We start from the raw sequence: 27,164 nt of genomic DNA on the forward strand, positions 1-27,164 counted from the left end.
TACTATTAATATGATCAAATTTGACATATGTTAGCATGATTTTTATGGTAATTCCTTGAATCGTTATATACGGAGTACGTATTTCGAAGATTTTACAATGTACTTGTAATTTATAACTCTTTTAAGGGTCATTATTCTGTTCAGTTGACTTGCTTGTGGTTAATTTTGCATCCTTGTGGATAGACATGTACTATATCTAGTTCAAATTAAATCAGGTTCACATTTTGACTTTAAAATTATTGATATGCTAACTTCGACTTGATTTTTTTATTATGTATTTTCAAAAATATTGTTGTGTAATATGTTGTTGGATTAGTTACAACTATTTTTATATGCACGCGGTGCATGCGGGGGTATATATAACTAGTATTTTATGCACGCGATGCGTGCGGAATTAACAAATATTAGGCACTAAAAATCATTTGCAAAGTCCATATTTTGCGATATTGAGCTCACCCCAAATACTTTTCCATATTTTGCGATATTTATATAATAGAGATATATAAATTAAAATTGTGTTATTATAACTAATCACCCCAAATACTTTTCCATATTTTGCGATATTTATATAATAGAGATATATAAATTAAAATTGTGTTATTATAACTAATCACCCCAAATAACAGGCAAGAAGAATTATTCACATGATTAATCTAAATAAAAATTAGACATATATCACTGATCTCAACATAAACAAATATCTAAATAATACTCATGTCCTTACCTGACAAACAAACTAAATTGTAGTATCAATGTCAAAAAGAGTAAACATATAAAACACTGTGTTTCACTTATTTTTTGTTTTTTTGCTCGCAATATATTGCTTAACCACGTGCAATTCTTCGTCTAATCGATTTGAAGCACATAACTTACACTATAAGAATGTTATGGATTAGAACTTTCAATTAGTGTGGGTAGCAAGCATGAGAAAACTTTGGTGGCAAAGGTTAGATTCTTTTTTTATGAACGGCTTACGTCTATTCGGCTATATAAACGTAAACAATTTTTTTAAAAAAATTTAAGCTCAATATGAGGTAATTAAAATCAGAAAAATAATTAGTTATAGTAGATTGAAATCTATTGAAATATTTATTTTATTTCAATAATTAAGCAACCTAATTAAAATGTGTTGTGCAAGGTCGCAACAATAACCTACTAAAACTAAATTAGATATTGATTTCTTTTAAAAGATCACATACTCTGGATTAGTTTTGACCTTCGATTTTACGTATCTTGATCTTCGTTTTCGTCCAATATAGAACTATATTTACCAATAGCATTAATTAATCATCCTTATTACTATATTTTATATTTTACCAATAGAATTAATTTTTCAACCTTATTACGTCTCTGTAGGTCCTAAATTTTTAGTTTATAATTATACGAAGCATGATTTACTGTTTGTTGTACTTTATAATGAACATTAATCTTTTACCGAGTAAAACATATTTTTTTCCTACATCTCTTGTGCATAATTAATACTCATATTGTCTGATACTAATCTTGAAAGTGAATACCACATTTTAGTGTACAATTTGATGCATTTAAGTACTTTTTTTTTTTTGAGGGAATGCTTTTAAGTACTTTGTATTTACTCCTAATCTTAAAAAGTGAATATTACATGTATTTGCATCTTTTACCGAATAATTATTGTCACTAAAATAATCTTATTTTGACTTCTTCTCAATCAGATTGCTTCCCTTAGGAAAATAACATAGGTTGCAAATTTGCATTATACTTTTCCTAAATATTGGCATTAATCATATATTTAATACAATTTGATTAATTCAATTTCTTAATGAGGGTACCACAGACTATTTCACAAGGGAACACCAGAAAGTCATTTACTAAAATGATCTCAAGAGTTACCTTATAAAATAGAGATATACTTCGTATATATTTTCATAATATCAAACTATTATAAATAAACAACTAGTTTATATATCGTGTGATGCACGTGTTTTAATTTAAAATCCGGTTATGTTGTTTATGTAATGTAGAGGAGGATATGAATTTTTTTAAATATTGAAATATTGTGCATTTGAAGTATAGTGAAAATGAAATTAGAATGTGAAACACATAAAATTAATTTTAAGTGAAAAAAACATCTAATTAAATTTAAAGTGAAAAGAACATCTAATTAATTAGGAGGAGAAGTGAAAAGATGAATATAAATGATGGTTTCCGGAAAAAAAAATGACACGTGGCATCATGGTATGTAAAATATTATTAATATGGATAGATTAAAGATAATATTGGTTAAAATTGTGCAGAGACACATGTATCGATCAAAGTGACTAACACTACAAGAAATTGTACTATTAACTACAGGAAATCCCGTCGCGAAAGGCCAATAATCGTTGATTAACGACGAATTTCCTGTCGCGAACCCGTCATAAAAGGGGGCCGTCGTTAATAGAAATCCCGTCGTAAATCCGTCGTAAACCCGTCGTAAAAGACATTTGCGACGGTTATTCCTGTCATTGTTTGGTTGTTAGCCCCGTCGCAAAAGGCTTTTGCGACGAAATTTTTAACCCGTCGTAATTAGGTTGTCGTTAAAGATACAAATTATTGTAGTGTAAGTGAGACCATAATTCCCTTTATTTTAAAACCCCTTTTTCTCTTTAAACAAAAGTACAAAAACATTGGAGAATTATTAGCTCATTATACCGTACAACTTAGTAACTTACTCATAATATTGGAGGAAAATAAATAAACAAAATTTTCATAAATGACTATGAATTCCTTACACCTAAAACAATTAAAGGACAACAAACCAACGTCAATTTTATGAAAAGCCTCATTCAAATCCAAACCCAAAGGGATTAAATAAAATCCAACTATTAATCCAAAGAGATTAAATAAAATCCAACTATTAATCCAAAGGACATAAAGATTATAAATGAAATCACTTAGAATCCCCGAAATACAATGATCTCCCAAACCTGCAAAAGCCAATTGCTATTGATTTTGTGACTGCTCCCCAAACAATATAATTATAATGATAGATCGTCACATGGTCAATATAAATTAGGTAACTTCTTATCTTTCCGATGTGGAACTTTAAATGTATACTAACTGGAGTACATTAGTATGGGATCCTTTGGAAAGGAGTCCAAAACACATCAGTGCGTGCTTACCCAAAGCGGACAATATCATATATAATTATATACTAATGTTGGAGTGGAGCCGTGGAGTTATAGGTGAACTCGTGGGCCCTACAAACGGGTATCAGTACTGACCTATTTAACTTGTTTAAGTTAAAATTTTAAGAAAAAAAAACAAATTGTAGTACTTTCATTTTACCTATTATTTTTTACTAAAAATGGTTAACATAATATTTTATGGGTTTATTACTTTATATACACGAATCATATAAAATTTGGTATGGTGATGATAAAGGCCGCAACCTGCGATAAGCTTTGATTGTCGCAATCCTACATGTCGTATTTATTCTTATTGGTGTTATATGGGCGCCATATAGATCATGAGTCATCAAACTACTTTTACTATCAATGCTAAACTTTTACTATGTATGTAATTAAGGTAGTATATACAAAAAAGAAAACAAATATTTAATATATTTGTAGCAAATATGTATTTCCTTTGATCTTATAAATTATAAATTACAAATTAAAAAATAGAATTATAATCTAATAATATTTTTTTTCTGTAATTAAACAAATACATTAATTTATAATCTAGTATTATACTTTATACTACATTAAAAATTGCATTAATTTATAGTACATTAATTTATAATATTAACAATTGAAGAAAAAATTACTTTATAGAAAATTATATTATTCAATTTGTAAATTAGGATATTAAAATTTTCCGTCTATTTTTCATACCATGTAAAATATGGTATAGAATAATCCCACTGTTTCGAAATGATAGAGACACTTTGACTTTTGACACTATTCACAAATTTCAATTTGACTATCATTTGTGATTTATGGGTAAGGGAAGATATAGTCGTGTGAAGTTTTGTTTGATTCGTCTCGCTATGTAATTTCGTAATATCAACTTTTTATAAGTTTTACGAATACAAAATTAGAGATGTCCAAACATTTACATTGACAAACGTGTGAAGGTATATTATCCCATTATTTTAAAACGGAGGGAATATAAGTTAAATACGAAATATTTATATACTTTTCAATTTAAAATATGACACTTAACGAGTTAACGTGTTATATTACCCTTATAGCGTGTCTTAAGGATCGCAAGTTACGACGTTTATCACTTTGGAATTCGGTATAATGGTATTGACACACCTGTATAGGAATTAACTCAAATTAAGGAATAGAGTGAAGTTTTCTCAAGTCTCATATAGTCACATTGATGTGCAAAAATCACTTGATGAAATTAACCATGACCTGGCATATGCTCCAGCTATATACCGCATATTCTGGTCCATGTGTGTTTTATTAACGTCTAGTGAGTTTTGTCGTTTTGGGGGAAGGTGGTGTCTGTATTTTGGAGGGTATAGCGCAAAGGAGAAGAACACGTAGACAATACACACACTGTAGTAGTGTACTGTACTTGAGTGTCTCAGTGTACGGTGGTATGTCTGGTTTGTGGGTACGTGCTCATTTCTCAAATAACTCCTCGATTTCAGTGCTTCCTATTTTGGCTTTATTCATCTTTCAATTGCTACCTCACGCTTTTACAACTTGCAATTGAGAAATCCGAATCTTTTTGGAAGTACTCCGTAGTCCGTACGCCGTATCATGAATCATGAATCATTTTCCTCTACTCTCGGGTATTTTACATCAAGATGCCTATATAGTATATACTCGTTCATTCCACCAAAGCATGCAAGTATGCAACCAATACCTTGACCTAGTAGGAAAAAAAAACAAAACATTCTAACAAAAAAGTTGGGGTTTAATTCCTATTAGACACATTTCAAGGGAGGATTTCCTTTATCATCCTCCAATCTCAAAGTGTCTAGTTCATTAACCCGTATTGGATTGACCGATTTTTCAATAAAGAATTTTCCGCCAGATAAAGTATTTCATCTTAACTTTTCAAAAAAAAAAAAATATATATATATATATATATATATATATATATATATATATATATATATATATACACTGATACATGCATTTCTATTATTGTATATTTGTATGTTCTTTTTAAATAAACATCTTAAATAAAAGAACGTGAACTCAATATAATTAGAACTGAGCAAAATTATCCGAAAAACCAAAACTCCGAAAGCAGATTCGAAAAGTGGTTAGTCGAGCCAAATACTTATCGGTACGAATAGCCGATCCAAAATTCAGGTATCGTGCATGGTTATAGTCTTATAGATATCATTTTACAAAATAAGGGTGCCCATAACAATCCGACAACCCTTCTTTTTTCAGTTGTTCCCAATAGTTTAAAATTTTAAATGTTAATAATCAATTCATAATTTGAATAAATTTTAGTTTTATTAGTAATATATAGTCAAAATCATGTGCTAATGTTAGTATTTACTGTTGAATAAGATTACATTAACCTAGTTATAAAATCTATCTTTTCCAATTTGATGTCATATTCGGTAAACGGTATCTGATGCGAAAGTTTGAGTACCCGAAGTCTAGATACTCAACCTTATCAGTTCTGTTCACGGATATTAATTTTAGCATTATTGATTATCGGTTACCATATCCAATAATGCTATTGGTTCAGATACCCGAACTGTGCTCACCCCTAATTTAAAAATAAATAAGTCAGTCCATATAAAAGAAAACGCAATTAGGTCTCATCTTATAGCAGTAGAGATTAACATTAACATGGTGCCCGAATGCAAAACACAGGCTCCTTTTTTGTGTTTTCTGGATCTGGACTGAGAGATGTACAAAATAATGTGAAAATTACAGGGTGGGAACTCTTTCAGCAGCTCCACCAATGACAGTGAGCAAGTTGTTACCGAATGGGTCGCTAAGATGAGCAGACAGATTCTCAACTGGGCCTTGGCCCGTCACGTAAGCTTGGATAAAGAATGCAAACATTGAGAACATTGCAAGCCTACCATTCTTGATCTCCTTCACCTTCAACAAGGCTGCTTGGTCTGGGTCTTTTGCTAAGCCCAATGGGTCAAATGGGCCTCCTGGGTGAAGCTTGTCCTCAAAGTCCTGTCAACCATTTTGTGTAGTATTTCTCAAAAAATATTCTTAGTTTTGATAATGAAACTTCATACAATTAGATAATTGAGAACCTCCACAGGTTTCATCTTGTACTTGGTTATACAAAGAGCTAGAAATTTATCCCATGTGTTACTCTTTTTTTTTCTTTTTTTTTTTTAATTTATTATTTGATCAACTCTACTCTTTTTGAGTTTTAAAAAGGAGGAAAAACAAGATAGATTTTATACAATGAGACGACATTGTTTGGTATCGTTTTTTGTTTCTATTTTCCAGTTTTTTACAAAATTAAAAACCAAAATATGCAAACAACAAACGGGCTCGTTCGGTATCTTTTTTTGTTTCCAGTTTCTTGCTTTTTACAAAATTAAAAACCAAAATATGAAAACCATAAAAAGTAGTTTCCAGTTTTTTATTGTCAGTTTTCATTATTAACATGATAACAATATGTAGTAATGACTATTTTGTGGTTCATAATTCAATCCAAATCTTATGACTTATAAAACCAAAAAACCAAAAACTGAAAACTTACAGTGATACCGAGCGGGCCCTAGTTTCCATTTTTTGTTGTGTGATTATGAAAACTATAAGTATGACTATTTTTTAAGTTAATAATTCAATCTAAATCACATAGCCTTTTAAAACCAAAAAGCCAAAAACCAAAATAGACAGTATTTTTTTTTACGGAGTAAAAGTTTGGAAATTTCTAAATTTGTTAGTATAGCCCTAACAACAATCTCCTCCTGTTTTACCCATTATTACTTCTTGCATTTAGAAGTAAAAAAAACATGTTAGATAGTTTAATCTGAACTGGTAATGCGACAACTGAAAACAAAAGGAGAGAATATAGTTTGCTCGCAGTACTAGAAATGTGTATACATACCAAGCCATTAGTGATTCTGTAGTACTCAGCACCACCAAGAAGAACAACCTCAGCAACAACAGCAAGAACAAGGTTGATTGGAATGTTCTTTCCAAAGTAGTTTAAGGTGTTTCCATCTAGCAACAAGGCACCAGTCTGTACAATAACAAAATTAACACCAATAATTAAACATATGGACTAATTAATTAGAAACATTAATCTGGGTACTTAGATTAATTAATTGAAAATAAGACCTTGAACCAAACAGCTTCAGGACCACAGTTAGCACCAAATTTGTTGAAGGCTTCTGGGATAACACACCCAGCTGCTCCAAGCATTGCCCATCTGGCGTGGATCAACTCAAATGCTTGGTATCTGAATATGTACATTTTTCATTAATATCTTTATCATTATTACACATTTAGGTATTATGAACTTATAAGATAATTCAGTTGAAAAGTGTTCTTACTTGGCAAAGTCCTCGGGCTTCTTGCCAAGACCAAAAGGGTCGTAACCATAGCTGCAACAAATCAACCGTATGTATGTCAAGCAATGCAACATTTTATTTCTCACGGTTTCTAAGACAAATCTTTTACTATTATTAATGTCCTTCATTATAATTGAAAATTTAATAATTTGAAATACACATTTGGACAAATCAAACAACATACCACGCAATAATGGTTAGTTTTAAGTGTATTACTCCGTAGTAATATTAGTTCGATCGTAGATTTTGATCTATACAAAGACAATGATAATTTCACGAATGATACTTTATGCTAGTGTAAAATAACCGTTTAGATGTTTGAATAGAAGTTAAGAAGTCTAATAATTCTACTCAAAACACAAGGCTAACTAGTAACTATATTGTTAAAAATCATGATACCGAACCTTCTAACATTATCAAAGTCTACCACGAGGTCCACAATGCATAGTCACACATATACATTGAACTTTTTGTTACTTTTAGTTGCTATTTCAGTACTCCTTACAAGGATTGTCAATGCATAATTCTAATAAATCATTAACCTTAAAGTAAAACATGCAAAAATCCCAAAACCCAAAGGTTATATACTTATATATAGACATGGTAAGTGTCAAGGGACCAACTCAACCAAAAGCTTAAGCTGATAGTTGAAACCCCAAGATTAGTTTTATACTCTAAAACGCCCCCTCACATGAAAGCCCTTTGGGCTTGAAGTGTGGATGCAGCATAGGCCTCCTCATACCTAGCGCGAAATATTCCACTTTTAAAGAAGGGGTGGATGAGATTCGAACCCGTGACCTTTGCGTCACGTTGGCTCTGATACCATGTCAAAGGACCAACTCAACCAAAAGCTTAAGCTGATAGTTGAAACCCCAAGATTAGTTTTATACTCTATCAGTAAGATATAAATCATATGCATGGAAAAAAAAAGAGTCTTACTCTCCGGGAACTTCTCCGTTGAGGTACTCAGGGATATCATCACGGTCCAAAAGACCATCAGGCAAGAAGATCCTACGGTCAGGACCATACCACTTAGCGAGCTCGTCATCAGCAGGCGAAGCGACAGCAACCTTAGCCTTAGACTTAGCAGGAGGAGTAGCCGCCTTCTTACCAAAATTAAAAAGAGCAACAATCTTACATGGACCAACACTTGGTGTGCTACATGGGGCGGAAGTTGCACTTCTTAAGTTGAGTGAATTCCCCAACAATTCTGACTTTCCTAGACACGCCGCCGCTGTCGATGCCGCCACCGAAGCCATGACTGCCGCCCCCGAAGCCGGTGGATAAGATTAATTAAATTTAAAAGTTTTTTTTTTTTTTTTTGTTGGTGATGGGGTTTGCAAGAGTGAGTGTGTGAATGTTGTACAAGTTTGAGCTAAATGCATAATTTGGTGGATATCAGGGTGACACGTAGGAATCATAAGCTGGTGTTTTCATTGGATGAATAATCTATTACCCTTCTTTTGATAGGTCAGATGTGATTACGTGTCAGATAATGGCAGGGTGACGTGGCATTGCTGATAATGAAACTGCATTTGTGGATAGCAGGTGGTTTGTGCTCCCTTTGTTATGGATAACATAACATCTTCTTGTCTGATAATCCTGATATCAGTATCCACAATTCCACATAACGAACCTAAAACTCTATTGGGCTTCATATTTATTTGGACCACCTAAATTGAATGGAATGGGCTTAAGATGGTTATATATAGAGCTGATCATGGGCGGGATAACCCGCTAGACCCGGCCCGCTCGGCCCGTTAAAGTAGCGGGCTTGGACAACGTTTTTTTTAAAAAAATCGAAAGTTGGGAGGGCCAAGCCCGGCCCGTTAATAAAAATGGGCGGGTTACGGCACACAAAATTTATTACGGTTTTTTCATGAAATGCCCCTGAGGTTTCACGGAATGCACCAAATACACCTGCGTGTTTCAAATTACATAATATACCCCTATTTAAACTTATTTGCACCAGATGCCCCTAGACTTAACAGATGTCTAACGCCGTTAGTATTTAGTTTGAATTAGCCCTTAATTATCCTAATTAACCCTTAATTAACCTAATTAACCCTAAATTTAACCATTTTTTAATTATCTAATTACTTTTCATTAACTTTTTTCCCCTTTTTTTTTCTTTTTTTCTCATCTCTGACCTCTACTCTTCTTTGTTTTATCTCTCCTCTGGCCATCCACATTATTGCACTTCCCCGACCCAACCACCACCCTGACGCCGCCTCCTCTTCCTTCTTCTTCGGTCTTCTTGTTTTTGAGAAGCCATTAATGCCCATATTTTAACAACAACCGACATCATCCCCGTTCACATCCATCCTCGAATCTCATAGAAAATGGAGTATTTAATCTTGAGTATTTCAGTAATTCAGTTGGTGAGATTCAATTGGGCACTTCCTTCCGGTGAGATTCAATTGGGAGTATTTAATCTTGAGTATTTCAATTGGTGCAATTCAATTGAGATTCACTTCCTTCTTCTTCGTTTTGCTGCAACTCCTCTAATCTCATCCATAATTCGTCCGATCTCCCATGAATTCACTCAAATATTACCAACAAAACTGACTAAATAAATCACACAATTTGATCAAAAATCAAGTATTAAAACACCACCCTTGTCAACTCCTCGCCCCCGCCGCTACTACTTCTCCGCCTCAAAATTTTTTTGTCCCCTTCATTAATACTCCGAATTGTAGAAATTGTAGAAATTGGGGTTTTAATTGGGGAGCAGTGGTGGTAATGTAATGTTGGAGGTAGGCAATCTGATCTGATATTGGGTTTGGAGGATGGAGTTGAAGGAAGAATGGAGAACAATGGAGTGTTGTTCTTGGTGAAGGGCACTGGAGAAGATGAATCATGAAAAGAGAAGGGATCGAAAGATTAGAAATAATCGAAGAAAAGAGAAAGGAAAAAAGAAAAAAGAAAATATTAGTTATATTTCATTGGAATTGATATAGGGTTAATTATATGTAGTTAATAAGGTTAATTAAGGCTGATTATCGGCTAATCACTAACGGCGTTAGTCTTCCGTTAAATCCAAGGGTATTTGGTGCATTTTTTTAAAAATAGGGGTATATTATGTAATTTGAAACACGCAGGTGTATTTGGTGCATTCCGTGAAACCTCGAGGGCATTTCATGAAAAAACCGAATTTATTAACGGGCAGGCCCGCCCAGCCCGCTAAATTTAAATAAACTTACTTTTTGTAATACCGGTAGTCTGATTATAGAACATTTTGGTCTTCTAGAGTATGTATCTAATTAATTAATTAATAATTATCTTTTTTTTTTTAGAGCATTAATAATTATCTATTGCCTAAAAGAAAGTAAGAAACCCTAGAGCCAACCTAACACTTTCATTTCACAAAAGAGTCGCCACCCACCCTTAGTCTCCTACTCTCTTATGTTCTTCTTCTTGCTCACTACATCTTCATTCTTCTTCATTCCTTGTCCATCTACGAAGTAACTTACCAGTAGGTACAACAGGGTTAATTTATATTTTATTCTATGACAACTTTTCCTTGAAAAAAATTATTTTACACTTTCATAAGCCCGTTGGCCCGCTGGCAGCCCGCATTTTATGTACAGGGCGGGTAAGGGCAATAAATATATTATTTAGCGGACGGATAAGGGCAGCATTTTTAAGCCCGTTGGACAGATTTTTGGAAAGGTTGCCCGTCCATTACCCGTCCAAACCCGCAAATGATTAGCTCTAGTTATATCTTGCTTAACTGCCCAAATCCAAATATTAGTAAATTTTCACTTATTCTTGTTCTTCTTAATTTCAATATGAGCATGATTTTAGATGTGTCATGTGTGTACTTCTATATTCATTATTGTGCTTTAAGTATAGGAAAATTTGCTAAAGGACTTTTTATAATCCAAATTTGCGAGAAAGGACCTTATATAATTTTTTTTTGTAAAATTACACCTTAATGTAATTTTTTTTTTTGCGAGAAAGGACCTTATATATTTTTTTTTTGTGAAATCACACATTAACGTAACTTTTTATTTTTGCGAAATACAACCAAAAGTGAGTTTCCGGCCATTGACTCGCATGTGAGAAGCACATGTGGCTTTATTTTGTTAACCACGCCCAATTTTCCTCAAAAATTCTAAGCTTTAAAACCTAAAGTAGAAAAACAAAACTCAAAATAAATTCAAGACTCAGGAAAATCAGTAACTTTAGCCAACTTAAGCCACACGTGCTGCTCACATACAAGTCAATGGCCGGAAAAGCTCAGTCAATGCCGGAAACTTCTCTTATGTCCTTTCTCGCAAAAAAAATTCATTAAAGTGTGATTTCACAAAAAAAATTATATAAGGGTGTAAACACAAATTTCAGAGTCTGCAAAATAATAAACTCAAAATAATGTGAACAAAATATATTTTATTGATTTTTGAAGTTTCTGGGTACAATCTCTAATATTTGCTCCTCTGATTCGATCTCCACTTAGAATTTGACTTGGTTCACGGACTGATTTGATTTGTACTTGAATGAGGGCCTTCGGGCTTGATCTCGCTGAAGAATGTTGTTGTAGAAATAGAACGGCACGTCAATTTTGTATGCTTGTTGTTCTTCTTCCACCGGGATTATTCGATGTTGATTTGGTGTTGCTCACGAACTGGTTTGATCTTCTTGAATAAGGGTCTCCGGGCTTGATCTCGTCCAAGGTTGATCTTATAGAATGGAACGGCACGTCGATTTGAATGTATTTGAATGTTTGATGTTCTTCTTCTAGGGAGAGAGTTGTGACTTGACTGGCAGAGATGGATTTGAGAGTTTTAGGTTTGCCGTCTGTTTCTCCCCCCTCTTCAAATTAAGCAAAGAGCTCTATTTATAGTGGGTGAGCCTCTTAGGGTTTTGTACATTGGGCCTTTGATTTGACTTGATAGTCATAACCCGTTTACATAGTTTAACCCATTTTGTCAGGTTTACCATTAAAAATATCCGGGTTTGATTAAAATAACTAATGGGCTAATTTCATTTATGCACCCAAATTAATTAATATCATTGACCGTCAAATAATTACCGAGTCAATGTTTTGATTGTTTGACCCGAATAAAATCCAACGTGGCACATTAACGAATTTTCCGTGCCTACAAAAGGGTCTCGCAAAATTTGAGTTATAAAAATGTCCTTTTTAGCAAATATGCCTTAAGTATATTAGAAGCAAAAACTAAGATTATGATCTATATCAAACAAAATTTAGGAGTAATATCTTGCATTCTTTATGATTGATGTCAAATGTTGGAAGTTGAAGATTCAATGAATGAACTTCTACTCCCACATGAATCCTTTTAGAACCGTTTCCCACTCTAAAATTGAAATTTCGCACTTTGTTGTACAAACATACAAACAAGTTTCTAGTTGCACCACTTGTATGACCTTATGTATGAAATATATACATTTCCGTACCCAGTGAAGTTGTAACTGCCACAAAAGACAAGTTTTGACGTAGCTTTAACCACTATGATCGACTATACAGAGTGACTTTTAAAGGATTACATATATACAGAGTACAAGATATATAGTACAATTGTACAATACTTGAAGTCGCATGATAATTACTAGAGACCATAGTTTTATTTCTTTAGACCTAAATGTTCAAACTAGAAGTTGAATTATAGACCCTTTTCTCTTAGATTTTATTTTTCAGTTTATTTTTAAAATTTTGTTCATTCCAAATAATTTACAATCACAAGTTCATATTGGTTCAGCCAAATTCAATAAAATAATCGGAGTATATAGGTTCGTAGACCTATAAACACATAAATTTGGGAATATGAAAATCATAGTGCTAATTATGTATGATATGACATTAGGGACAATATGATTAATATTTTGATAGGAAGGTGGCAAAAATACAAATCTAGTAGTTAGGGGCATGCCTCTTGGGCTAGCTAAGCTATCAAACAATAGGTTGGTATATCCGTATATATAGGGTGGTGAGTGACTACACAAATGTCTCTCCCAATCCAATTTGATTGAAAGGCCTTTTGACAGATACCAGATTTGAGATATGCCTTGCTTTTCCAGCCCATCTATGGTTAGCACCCTCTTTTTTTTTTCCTCTTTTTTTTTTTTGAGAGCTTAAGATTAAACTGAACTAAAAAAATTGAATTGAGCTAAACTGAACTGAACTGAATTGAACTTAATGGAACTGAATAAATTAAATAATAAATAATAGATATGGAGTAATAATAATAATAATAATAATAATAATAATAACTTTGTGTTATTATTAACTTTGTGTAATCGCTTCTTTTTAATAATAATAATAATAATAATAATAATAATAATAATAATAATAGAATCACTGCTTGGCTTTGTGCGGTCCCCATATCAGGTTTGGGAAAGACGATGAATGGTAAGGCTTACCGATGTGTGTTGTGTTACCGGTTGGGGGTTCCTTTGTCTCTGTTACAGCGCCATGTTCTGGTTGCTGCAGGGTCTTTGCGGCAGATATCTCTGTTGTTCATGCGGTGTCATGTGCTGGCATTGTGGTTATTAAACATCGGCATAATGTGGTTCGGGATACCCTTGTTGATGTTTGTTATCGGTCTGGGATTTAGGCACGGAAAGAGGTTGATATTGGTCTATCTTGAGGGAATGATGAAGCTCTCTGACCTGCAGACGTGTTGCTCTACTCTTGGGACCGGGGCTGTGATGTGTGTGTTGACTTGACGGGATCTTTTCCTTTGACACAATCTGGGTTGTCTGACTTTGTCCTGGGCCGGGTTGTGACTGGTGCGGCTATATATTCGGAAGCGGGTCAAGTACGAAGCACGTTGCCTGACAATTGGTTATGGCTTTCTTCCGTTCTCTTTCTCTTCTTTGGGGAAGCTGGATAAAGGTGTTGTTGTGTTGCTGAAGCGGGTTCAGAAGTTCTCTATGACTTAGTACATTGGGGCTCCTGCTGTTGCTCATATTTTCACCATGATAGGCTTTGCTAAAACCAGAGTAGTGGGGACCCAAATTGTATCTCGGCTTCCCACTAATTACTTGTAAATTGTTTGACTTTGTTAGCATAGTAATAATAATAATAATAATAATAATAATAATAATAATAATGATGATGATGATGATGATGATGATGATGATCGTGATGATGAAGAGGAGGAGGAGGAGGTGGTTTAATTTGGATATGTTTTCACTTATCAACTCCTCTCTATTACTCACTCTAGGAGTGGTGCATTTATATTTCACAATTTGAGGTTTTGCATTCAAAAGGGGGTGAGAGTACAATTTGTTTCTAGACTCTCGTCCAACTTTATGTAAAATGTTTACACGTTTATAATAATAATAATACTAAATAAAGATAAAAATTATAATAATAGTAATCATAAATAAATAAAGATGAACAGAGTTTTTTTTTCCAAGGAAATAGAGATGAACATAATAATATAATAATACTAACTTTTAACATTATAATAATAAACAGAATAATAAAATGAGATTATTGAAAACAAAGATGAACACAACACCGCCGTTCTTTTGAATTAAACTGAATGCAGCTGAGTTGAAATGAAGTGAATGAGTGGATGGAGCTAAACTGAACTGAATGAAGTTGAATTGAACTAAACTGAATTAAAGTCCAAAAGAACAGGGCTTAAGTCGTCCCTCATTTTCGCCCATGTCTGTGTCTGTCTACATGCAATCTAGCGGTAATAACTTAGGTAATTAGTAATTTAAAATGTACGTTATCGATCTGTTTGTTTAATACCCCTATATCCATAATTATTTTCCCATTTGTCGTTTTACGTGTTTAATAAGGAGAAAGAAACACTACAAAATTAAGCATAATTGTTGTACTTTTATGGGAAATTTTTGTTTTTTGATATTTTTTTCCACAAGAAAACAAATAGTTGCACGAGTTGTGAGCCGATAGAATTTATGGAATAAATATGTCAACTCATTAATCCATCCAAACTTAAATCAACCAATGAGATTACAAGGTTTTTTTATTGATAAAACAATAGAATTACAAGGATATAAACACACTGATTACAAAGGGGGGGTTGAAAAGGTAAGAAAAGAAATGAAAAGATAATTTTGCGACACGGAAAAAACATTTAGGGATGGAGGGAATAGATGCGTTGTACTGACTTTTCGCACTATTTATTTACTAACCTTGACCATATTTATTATACTTCGATACGTAAGAAATTTTGTATTTTTAAATTATTATTAGGTTAATCTCAATATAATCCGTATATTTTAAATATATACAACTTTACAATTTTTATAACTCCGTAATACGTAGTACGTAATTACAAATATTGATGGTCTAAGTTATTATATACATAGTACGTGTAGAAAGTCAAATGATACATCTCTTGTGAAACGGAGGAACAAATACGTACTCCCTCCGTTATTTTTAATTGCATTACTTGGACTATGACACTATTCATGTACTAAGTTTGACTTGAATTTTTCCAAATACCAGGTGTCGGGTCGCATGTCATCGCGCACGCATGTTCGCTGAAAAAATGATAAATTAAGTTTTTCACCACATTGCAAGTAGATTAGCCTATTATTGATAGATGACAACCTATGGTTTGTTCTCAAATAAGAATGCAAAAAGATCAAATCTTGAACAACGAAATTGTTTTTTGGGGTATTGGGTTAACTCTTATACAAAAATAAAACACATTAGTGAAGAAGGTACGCATAACAATAAAATATTTGTGTAGCTGGTGGGCTCATGGTCATAACACAAACATATACTTCTTCTGTTCTTATTTACATGACACATTTGAGTTTTTGACACTATTCACACAAGCTTCTTTGACTTCCTTTTATGATTTATAAATAAGAAAGGACATAGTCGTGTTGGTTTTATTAGATTCGTATCAATAATATTTTTTAAATACCAACTTTTTATAATTTTTTCTTATCCATAATGGAATATATTAATGTTTGAAATTGTGCATTGACAAATGTGCCTAAATAATTATGTAATTTTAAAAAGAACAGAGGAAGTATTATTCTGAACTTCATAATTTATTTTTGATAAAAAATACACATTTACAGTGTAAATTGTGTAACCAATTGGACACAAATGTTTGCATATGCTTGTTAGGGGGTAGACCTCGAATTGAAGCTGTTAAAATCAAACGATTAGGTTACCAATCATACATAAATTTGGTAAAAAATTACAACAAATCAACTCATGCATGTACGAATAATTTCATGAGAAAAATACTTGGCATACAATCTCACCCATGTAGAATACTAATCTATTTGGTTTTACATCAAACTCAAACTCAAACTCACAACTCACAACTCTCCTCCGGCCTCAAATAATTTCGAAAGCACAATCATAATTTCTCAACAACCCAATTTTCTATGTTATCAATCATGCATCAACACCAACCATGAAAACAACTAACCAGATGGACTTCATGCCCATATTAAAGCTTAGCTCGAGATTTACTATCATTGTGGGTTGAAAGGTTCCAGACAGATTGAGCATGAAAGATTGAAAGAGAATTTAAGACAAAAAGATTTTTTTCATGGAAAAATTTAGAGTGATTGTTTAAGCGAATGAAGAGAACTAAGTGTGTCGTCAAAGAAGCCTAACAGGTAAGACACATGTGATAAAAAGTAACATTTAAAAAAAATAGGAAAAGAGAAGGACAAAATTGTCCAAAAAAATTACGCAAAAACTTCATTCTTCCGGCTTTTAAATAGAAGATATAATAATCAAAACTTATTAGGTAAAATGTTGTTGGATTAATTACAAATTTCATAATTTCAACTTTTTATAATTATTACAGATATAAAATACTGATATAAACTAGTGTGTGGCCTGGGCGATGTCCCGATTGCTACATTGAATAGTTAAAATTTTATATTTTTCTTAAACTCAATATTTGACCAACATACTTGTATTCCATATATAGAGTGAAAAACATCTATTAAGTCTGCCAACTACACAGACACACTATGCCATTTATCATGCTTAATCATTTTTCAATTAGATCATCTTATAATTTGTATAATTTGTTTTCTCGTGGAACTAAGCGTCAAATTAATAAACACCAACTTTTAGATATATATGCATCTATGCAAGACAATTAATCCTACAATTGATGCTTATGAAACTTATGACATCGTGTTTTTTTCGTGGTTGTCATAATGCTTTAATTATTATTATTTTTCCAAAATAGTACATAGAAGTTAAAAAGTCATATAAAAAAATCAGTTGTTTTAAACTTCATGTTAATATTTATTTATAAATTAATGTGAAGAGATAAACCACAATTGGTGGTTGGTTAATATGATAATGAGAGTTATCATCAACACTTGAGGTCTGGTGTTCGACCTCATTGTATTGATCTTTGGTTGTCCATGTCATGTCATGACATGACATGACTCTTGGTGAGTGAATGATGTTGCGTAATGGCGAGAGTATTACGTGACACATATACGTTTTTCACAATGCCTTTTAATATATTAGTATAGATAATGCCTTGGCAAGTATGCCGGTTCAAATAAGGCAAATAGAAAAAAAAAAGAAAAAAAAGAAAAAGGGAGTATTGCGTAGTGCTCTGTAGTTGGTATAGCCGTACAACACTAACGACCAAGTTACTATTAGAGCAACTCCAATAATGAGCTATAAGGTGGTGTAACTATGTTTTCCGCATCAAATTTCTAGTTACAATTGATTTAAGATACAAATTTTCACATTGGTTGGCTACAATACCTTGTAGCACCCCGTAATATTTAATATAAACAATTTATTTCTTTTCTTTTTTTTTTCATTTACCTGCTCAAAATAACTACTCTCTGTTCGTAAATATGTGTCACTTGTCCTAAAGTGGTGTTACCTTATACGTGTCCACTTTCCATTTTTGAACATACACTTTTCTCACTTTTCTATACATCTTTCTCATTTTTCTATAAATCATGATTATTTTTTCTTACACATTCTACACTTTTCTCACTTTTCAATCTCCACATCCACTTTTATATGTACTTTATCAATAAGTAATTATCTACTACTCCCTCCGTCCCGGAATACTTGACCTGTTTTCCTTATCGGGCCGTCCCTTAATACTTGACCTGTTTCTAAAAATGGAAATATTCTAACAATATTATATTATTTCTCACTCCACCCCTATTAACCCACCTACCCCTACTCCATACAAAAAATAATTAAAAATTCAACCCCTACTCTCCCCCAACCCCACCCCTTCACACATTTCCCACTAACTATATTAAAATAATACCTCACTATCAACTACTACCTATTAAATTAAATAAGTCAATTCAAGTCCCTTAAACTCTGTGCCGGTCAAACCGGGTCGAGTATTCCGGGACGGAGGGAGTATATATTTTCCCCAAAAAACACTCCCAATCATTGTTTTTCTTACACACTTTTCATTTTTATTAATTACCGGACAATCCTCCATAAGTGACACGTATTTAAGAACGAAGGGAGTACAAGATTTTAATACTTATGTTGTTGTCTGTTGATGTACAAATGGTTAACTACTTGTTCACATATTTTTATATTTTGTGAGCAAATACCTTTTTTTAACCATTGAAGTTGCTTTTAGCAAACCAAATTTGACTACTCCGTATATCACAGTAAACTGACTGTGGGCCCGGCTGGCCTAAAGCCCCACCCGACTCGAGACGAAAAAACTCCGGCCCGACCCGAGCACGAAAAAAACCCGATCTGGCTTGGGCACGAAGTCGTGGGCCTTGGGCCTTAATTTTTTGGAAAAAGCACGACAAAGCACGACACGACTCGACAAATCACGCTAAATTTAGTAAAATTAGCCTTAGACACGACGGCCCGACCTGGCCGAAAGCCACTTGGCTCGGGCCGGGCATGAGCCTTGTTTTGAAGTTTTTGGCCCGACCTGATACAATGTGGTATGTTGTGGGCCCGTTATGATTTGGCCCACGACCCGAAGCCCGGCCAAATCCGACCCACGACCATCTTTATATCACAGTATCATCATGTAACAAGATACTCCATATATCTTTATATCACAGTATCATCATGTAACAAGATACTCCATATATAGAAGATCAACTCACCAGACATTCAAGTTAGCATATCGTTGGTCAAATTTTACTCCCGATCCATAATGCCGAGTATTGTCAAACATTCTACAGTTAAAGTTTGAAAGTCCAATTTTTTTTTGAGGGAATTGAAAGTCCAAATTTTGGTACTCCATACTTTTTATCGTCTGGTAACTTTAATGGTTGGGTTAGCTTGACTCATTTAAATAAATGGGTTGAAAATCACTCAACTCTTTAATATTGGATTGGGTGAATGGGTGGGTTGAAACAGCTTTTGCACGCTTTAGTTTAGGCTTTGTTCTTTTCACCTGGTATGGAATAATCTGATTGCTTTATTGTTTTTTGCTCTTTTTTTTTGTGTGTGTGGTTTTGTCTGATCTGATATGATCTGATTTGATTTTTATAGTCTGATCTAATAAACAATAAGTATAATGTGAGAGAACAAAGTCGTATTTGGCTGAACTGGGCTGAACGGAAATGAACTGAATTGAATTAAATTTAACTAAACTAATTAATTAAACTAAACTGAATGAAGCTGAACAAAATAAACTGAACATGAAATGGATTGGAAAAAAAATACTCATTCCGTATTAATTTAAAAAATACACTTTGACCGACACTTAGTTTTAAGAGGATGAATTGAATTTATTAAAATAAAATAAAGTGGAGTACTGAGTTATTATTTATTGCAAGAAAGTGATAGTGTGTGAATTATTTACTGTAGTAAAAAGAGTATATGAGTAAGTGTGAGTACCATAAAATAAGAAAGATCAACATAATTGAAAATGAGGACCATGAAATGCCAAAAATAGAAAATGTATTTTTTGACCAACTAAAAAAAATTTATCTTTTAAATAAATACGAAGGGAATAGAGGTGAATAAATTGACTGAAACTGAACTAAATAGAATTAAAATCTCTACTATATAAGCCAAGAGGAGAGGGTTATTTTCGTAATCACGCTTTTGGTGTCCCTCAAGGATTTTACTAAACTACCCTCTATGTTATTTAAGCATAACAATTAATGAAAATACCCCATTAATATGACCATTAATGTAAATATGTGAGGATTTGTAATCCTTCCATATCTCATGTAATTAGATATGTGATTAGCCGTTACCTAAGTTATAGCCTATAATTACGTAATTAGTTTGTATATATGTTGATTTATGTCATTCTCATCAATCAAGGAATATCGTCCTATAACATATATGGCTAAATATGATATAGAGAATACTATACAAAATATACATATAATCTATCAGTCAAATTTAAATTGAAAAGGGCCGGAAGACAAATATTCGAAAAATTAAAGCTTCATACATGATTTTGCACAATTTTATTTTACAATCCCCATTTGATATTTTGAGAGCTTCTAATATTGTACTTCGTATTCGGTTGTCAAACAAAAAGAACGTTAAAATTCTAGATGGTTCATTTTTTTATATATTGGTTGATCACATTTAATATCGCTGTTAATTTTTCTTTCATTTCGATGGTAGCCGTCCCCCGAGTCTTTCATAATCAAAACATACAAATCAGAAAGAGAAAGTTTATTTTCTAATAAAGGTACACTAGAGGTGATACGAAGTAAGAGGGATACGTAATACTATTGTACTCCCTCTGTCTCTTTTTGTTTTTTACGTTTCCTTTTTGGGTGTTTCAAAATGTTCTTTACATTTCTTTTTATATTATGACATAAATGATTTAATATTCTATCAAAATTTGTGTCCAATTATTATTTAACCAATTAAATCCATGGATCATTTAATCTTTCACGCTTTTCCATTATGACATTAACTTTTTCTCATTTTTCCAATATCAGAATTTTGATAAGAGTGAAAACATTATAAATAAACGTAATTTTTCTCGTTTACATAAAAATTAAGAAGAGTCTCAATGCACATTAAATAGTCGTTAAAACGCGTGCAAAATACCAAACGTAAAAAACAAAAAGAGATGGAGGGAGTATTATATAATAGAGATAATATGTAATATTGGACGCATCGCATGCATATAAGACTAGTAAGTTAAAAAAGAACACACGGCCTTATTACCAATAAAATACTCCGTACTTATTGAATTTCATCCTTGTTATAAAGGCAGCAGGAACCACATGCAAACTCAAGAGAAAAAAATGACTACTACTAGTACTCCATATCTTGGAAAAATCAGATCACAAATTCAGATTCTCGCTAAGAAAATGGTGGACCGACACATATTTACCTTTTTACTAGCGTCCAACAGTAAAAGTTGTATTGTTAGAAAACCCTCTGACAAAATGACAATTACTCCCCTGTTTGGGTACGTTGAAATGCGTGCAGTTAAGTGCTTACGTGGAAAGGACAAGTCATCAATTATATTAATTTTATTTTTAGAGTTGGATGACTCATCTTGAGAGAATGATGACTCATCAATTTGATCACGTACTACTTCTGTGCAGTGTATTCTGCATACTTAAACCGCCCATTTGGGTGGGGTTTTGGCCGGTTTGAGGGGTATGCTGGGTTTGTATTTGACCATTAATGTATTATCTGTACTATAGGGCTAATTCTGTTTATTTTTTAAACATTAGTAGTAGGATTGATCTCGCATTCGTGTTTATTAGCATTTCTTAAGATGAAAAGAACATAGGACATATTTCAAATTTATTTGTAGTTCATAATTTAAAGTGTGTTTAAAATTTTATGTCTTACCCACCTCCAAGAGATGGGTAGCTGTTTTAACTCAGTCTATGATGATTCAGAAAACTTTATGTGTTAAGTATCTTGATAAGCTATGATAAAATTATTTGGACTAATAATTTTTCTCTAATATAGAGTAATGTTTAGGTGTTATTCTTTCTCAAAAGATCAACTTAAGACCAATGAAGTTTTAACCCGATATGATTTATCTAATTCAATTTTTAACCAAATCTTTATAATTTACTTTTAATCTCATAAAGGAAATTGTGATCTCAACGTGCTTAGAAGAGATGAGAGAATCTCCACTAGGTTAATTTTTAGATTCACCTACTAGCGGCTGTGGATTTTTTTATAGAGGGGCCAGTAAAAAAAGTTAAAATACTTATATCATATGCAATTTATACAATTAAACACAAATTTTAAGGGACCGTAACTGAAAATACATTATGAAATTTTCCGTCCGGGATACGGGCCCACCCGAACCATTTAGAACATCCACCACTAGTGAAAAGCAGCATCCTTAGCGCTCCCACCGCATCACAATTCACAATGATCACACCTCTCCGTCCCGAAAGCAATGCTTCTTTAAAGCAGAGTCATCCAAAGAACTAATGGACTGAATTAACAAACAGAGGAAGTTTCCAAATTCCAAATTCCAAATTCCAAATACGAGAGAGTTTCAGCTTCCCCACTTGTTTGTATTTCCAAACATTTTCTCTTTATTTTTTTCCTTCATTTATTATTACGTCTTTTAAGTCCAAATGTCACTCATATCCTTAATAAAATAAATCCAACATTATTCGATTTCGTATCCTCCCTTCTCTTTACCTCTCTAAAAAGCCATCAACTTTATTTCTTCTCTCTCTCTATCTCCTTTCTTCCTCTTTATTCAGAGTTCATTTTCTCTGTCTCTGCTTCATTCTATTTCAGATCCAGAAGATTTAAAGAATCAATCTTTATATAAAATGAAGGTATTCAAATTCCTCACTTACCCATTTTGATTCCGATTCTCAGAATTTCTGGGTTTTGCGTAAAAACGTTTTTAATATTCTCTTTACTTTAATAAAACAAATTCTCTTTTTAAGCTTTGATCAAAAGGGTTTTTTCTTTTAGATTTGTTTAATTTTATGATCAGCCCCTTTTAATTTCAACCTTTTACAGCCCTTTTTTTAGTACTAAATTCAGCAGTCAAGTTAATTAGCTTTACAAAAAGAAAATTATGAAAATAAATGGTCTGTTAGGCTCTGTTTTTGTTCTTCTTGTTGTTGTTGGATTTGTGTAGTCCTCTGATCAAGAACGATTATTTCCGAAATGATGTAAGATGAATCGAAGTTTTTAAAGGTGTTTATTTTAGAAATTTTAGAAAAAGAAATTAAAAATTTGGGTGAGTTATAATCTCACAGGCCTGTCTTGCTCTGTTTTATGATTTTTGGAAGTGACAAATTAAATTAAGTTTGAAATAATATTAATTTGGATGGGTTTTATTATGACAGAAAATAGTGTTGAAATTGGATTTGCATGATGACAAGGCGAAGCAAAAAGCTCTTAAGACAGTTTCTACTCTTCCAGGTACTCAAACCATAAAACAATTAACACTTTGAATTATTCTAGTTGGATGATTAATCAAAACATTCTTATTTGATTTTTTTAAAATTTAAGTTGTTCTATCTGGAATGTTTTTTCTGATGCAAGTTTGAAGCTGATTGATCACTAATTGCTTAATTAGTGTTCGTAATTTGTGGTCCCACACTCCTAATTTAATTAATATGAACTTTGTTTAGTAACTTGGAATGTTATATTTGGAAATTACATCTTAATTAATTAATGGAATACACATATATATTTGATAAATAAAGAGATTTGATGACTAAAAATGACTCCTTTTCGGATTCATCGATCATGATTCTGAAATTGAAAGGATCGAATACACCTCTTGTAGAGTTGTAGTTGGTAGGACTTGATAACTCGTTTTTTGTACCTTTAAAAATGCATGTTTTGGAGTTGATTATCCATCCATAATTGAAATGAAGAACTATGCTTAATTTTTCGTAACACTATACACGATCTTGTAAAATTTGATTTACCCATCTTGTCATTAAGCATCTTTCTACAAGGATGATTGTCACCAAGCTCTTAACTCTTAAGGGTTCGGTACCCTTATAAATGGTTAAAAAGTAAAAACCAATGTTATACGGATTTTTTTTTTTGGTTCTATTGTGAAGAGTTCCCACATCCTTCAGCGAATGGACTAATCTATGGCGGGAGTTTGCATGGTTAACTCGATGGGCAGATCCCTCCCGGTTGAGGGTTTTTTCCATATCCTAGGGTCGAACCTGAAACCTTGGTCAATGAGCAGAGACCCTTAACCAATCACGACAACCTCAATTGGTGTATTATTTATTTGCTTTGAATACCAAGACCATTATATAAGTCGTCTTTCATCACCCTAGGAATGATAAGAAGTTTAACCAACATTGTTAGTTAGTACCCTAAACAAATTTCCACGACCAGCCAAATTTGAGAAATGAGATGGACATTAGTAACAAAACATTTAAGGTTTTTAGGAACCTTTTTGTTACCTACATTATGGATTTATGCCAATTTTGAATGGTGTCCACTAACCAAGAACATTAGATTTTACCCATCATTCCTATGTACTATTGGACTTTTTGTCCATTAATTAATGCATTAGCTTCGCTTTTCACTCAAAATAAAAAATCTAATGATGCAAAGTTGAATATGTAGGAATCGATTCTATTGCGATGGACATGAAGGAGAAGAAATTAACTGTTATAGGCGCGGTGGATCCAGTAAGCATAGTAAGTAAATTGCGCAAGTATTGGCCAACTACGGATATAGTTCTTGTTGGGCCAGCAAAAGAGCCGGAGAAGGAGAAGAAGGAAGAACCAAAGAAAGAAGAGGAGAAGAAAGAAGAAGCGAAGAAGGAAGAGGCGAAGAAGGAAGAGGAGAAGAAAGAGGAACCAAAGAAGGAAGAACCTAAAAAGGAAGAAGGGGAAAAGAAAGAAGAGGCAAAGAAAGAAGAGGGTAAAAAAGAAGAAGAGAAGAAGCCCGACCCGGTGTTAGACCTTGTGAAAGCTTATAAGCAATACAACCCTCAAATGACAACATATTACTATGTCCAAAGCATGGAAGAAAACCCAAATGCTTGTACTATATGCTGAGATCGAATTGAAGATGCTCTTTAATTAATTTATGGAGGCAAATGGATCTCTAGAACGAAGAACGTAATTTGTATAGTAAGCTGATGGATGCTGAATGCTTCTCTTATCTATCTCTTGTTCAGAAGTGGGTTATGTGATCAATTGTATGTATAGCACCACCTTAAATAAAAATTTTGGTAGCGAGCTAAGCTTGTTAGTTTTTGTGTTTTGATCGTTATAATCTCCTATTCGGACGGACTATCTTTGTAAATAATTTTTCTTTGAAAAATTAAGTGTTATTTGATTTTTGAGGGTAAGATACGATAGTAGAGTGTGATGTTCAATTTTAGAGAGTGTCTTCTAGTTGAATGACATACGGTTGGTGTGATTGTTGCTGATATTGAAGATTTTGCACATGTTTTTTTGGTTCTACTACGAGGAGTTTTCACCGCCTTCGGTGAGTGAACTAATCTCCCACGGGAGTTTGCATGGGTACTTCGATGGGCAGCATCCCTCGCAGTTGAGATTTTTTTCATTCCCAAGGCTCGAACCTGAGACCTTGGTTAAGAAGCAAGAGGACCTTAACCACTTATGCCAACCTCAATTGGTAGATTTTGCACAGGTTAAGTGTGGTGTGAGTAGATTTTACTACTCCATATTTTGTAAGGTTATGCGTGTAGATGATGTGATTTTAGGCCGCCTCAGTCCTACTATAAGTTCCATTTGACTCGAACTTGAAATCAAGTTGAAATCTTGGTATATTGTTTTGAGTAATCTATATTCGATGAATTTGTGATCCCTTATATTGCATGAATTGAAGTTGAGGCTTCTACTCTTCCTCATGGGCTCATGGGTAATGGGGACACATAAAATACACAAATTATAAAATACTACGTGTGGTGAAAAATGAAAATGTGATTTTGAAGGCTGAAAGCCTAAAAGGTTCGATGACGAGTGGGGCACAGCCACAGCCACAGCCCACAGGCCACAGGTAACGATGCCCACAAGTCCACAGCTTACGCCGCCCAAATTACATGTGAATGCGACGTTTGTGGCCTTGTGGGACAGTTCATGCATTATTTACTTTATACACTACTCCATAATTATCTCATCTTGACATTTTAGGAGCACCCTACTATTTGGTCTATTAATATACCCCATTTCGAAATAATGAAGACAGTTTTATAAGTAGGAGTTTCGAATTAACTGGGACGTTCTATTTTATTATATATTTTGATAGATAACCCATCATATTTAAATATTTAATACATTCATAATCTTCTTTTTCCTACTTTACCTACAACCTTTCGCTCAATCTATTTTTATATTCTATTTTAACTCTTAACTTTCCACCCATCCTATTTTTTTATGCTTATTTTCTTACACCATTCCATCCAACCTACACTACTACAAAAATGTTCAAAGAGATCCCTAAAAACATACCCATTACATTAGGTAACGGGTCTCTTTATTTAAAAAGACCTAATATTACAAATAACGGGTCTCTTATATTAACCTGGACCCACTCATTAGACAATAAAATATAAACAAGAGACCCGCTATAATAAATAGGAGGTCTCTTATGTGTGGAGGGGTCCACTAGGCGGAAAAAAAGAGACCCGTTAAGTCTCATAAAAGGTCTGCTCCCTATTTTTATTTAATTAATACGGATGTAGATGGTCATAGGAACTGGAATCATTTCGTCCAAAAAAAAAAAAAGGGTACCTAAACCTAAATTCCTTTCCCCCTTCCTTCCTACCAGCGAAACCAGGAAACCAATCCT

The 27,164-nt window shown here is 33.2% G+C and overlaps 2 protein-coding genes across 2 annotated transcripts; one reads left to right on the forward strand and one right to left on the reverse strand.

Moving 5' to 3' along the window:
• Nucleotides 1-5,739: 5,739 nt before the first annotated feature.
• On the reverse strand, nucleotides 5,740-8,849 carry LOC110790014 (chlorophyll a-b binding protein CP26, chloroplastic). Its single transcript, XM_021994760.2, has 5 exons — nucleotides 8,432-8,849; nucleotides 7,475-7,525; nucleotides 7,260-7,380; nucleotides 7,027-7,161; nucleotides 5,740-6,134 (listed from the first exon to the last, which is right to left on the reverse strand). Exons 1-5 carry the CDS (start codon nucleotides 8,749-8,751, stop codon nucleotides 5,874-5,876), a joined length of 888 nt encoding a protein of 295 aa, XP_021850452.1. The 5' UTR covers nucleotides 8,752-8,849; the 3' UTR covers nucleotides 5,740-5,873.
• A 14,080-nt stretch (nucleotides 8,850-22,929) lies between these two features.
• LOC110790029 (heavy metal-associated isoprenylated plant protein 39) lies at nucleotides 22,930-25,698 on the forward strand. Its single transcript, XM_021994776.2, has 3 exons — nucleotides 22,930-23,191; nucleotides 23,714-23,789; nucleotides 24,966-25,698. Exons 1-3 carry the CDS (start codon nucleotides 23,186-23,188, stop codon nucleotides 25,400-25,402), a joined length of 519 nt encoding a protein of 172 aa, XP_021850468.1. The 5' UTR covers nucleotides 22,930-23,185; the 3' UTR covers nucleotides 25,403-25,698.
• The last annotated feature ends 1,466 nt before the right edge of the window (nucleotides 25,699-27,164 follow it).

This window comes from Spinacia oleracea, chromosome 2 (genome assembly GCF_020520425.1).
Source record: "Spinacia oleracea cultivar Varoflay chromosome 2, BTI_SOV_V1, whole genome shotgun sequence".
In the NCBI taxonomy this organism is placed as follows: domain Eukaryota; kingdom Viridiplantae; phylum Streptophyta; class Magnoliopsida; order Caryophyllales; family Amaranthaceae; genus Spinacia; species Spinacia oleracea.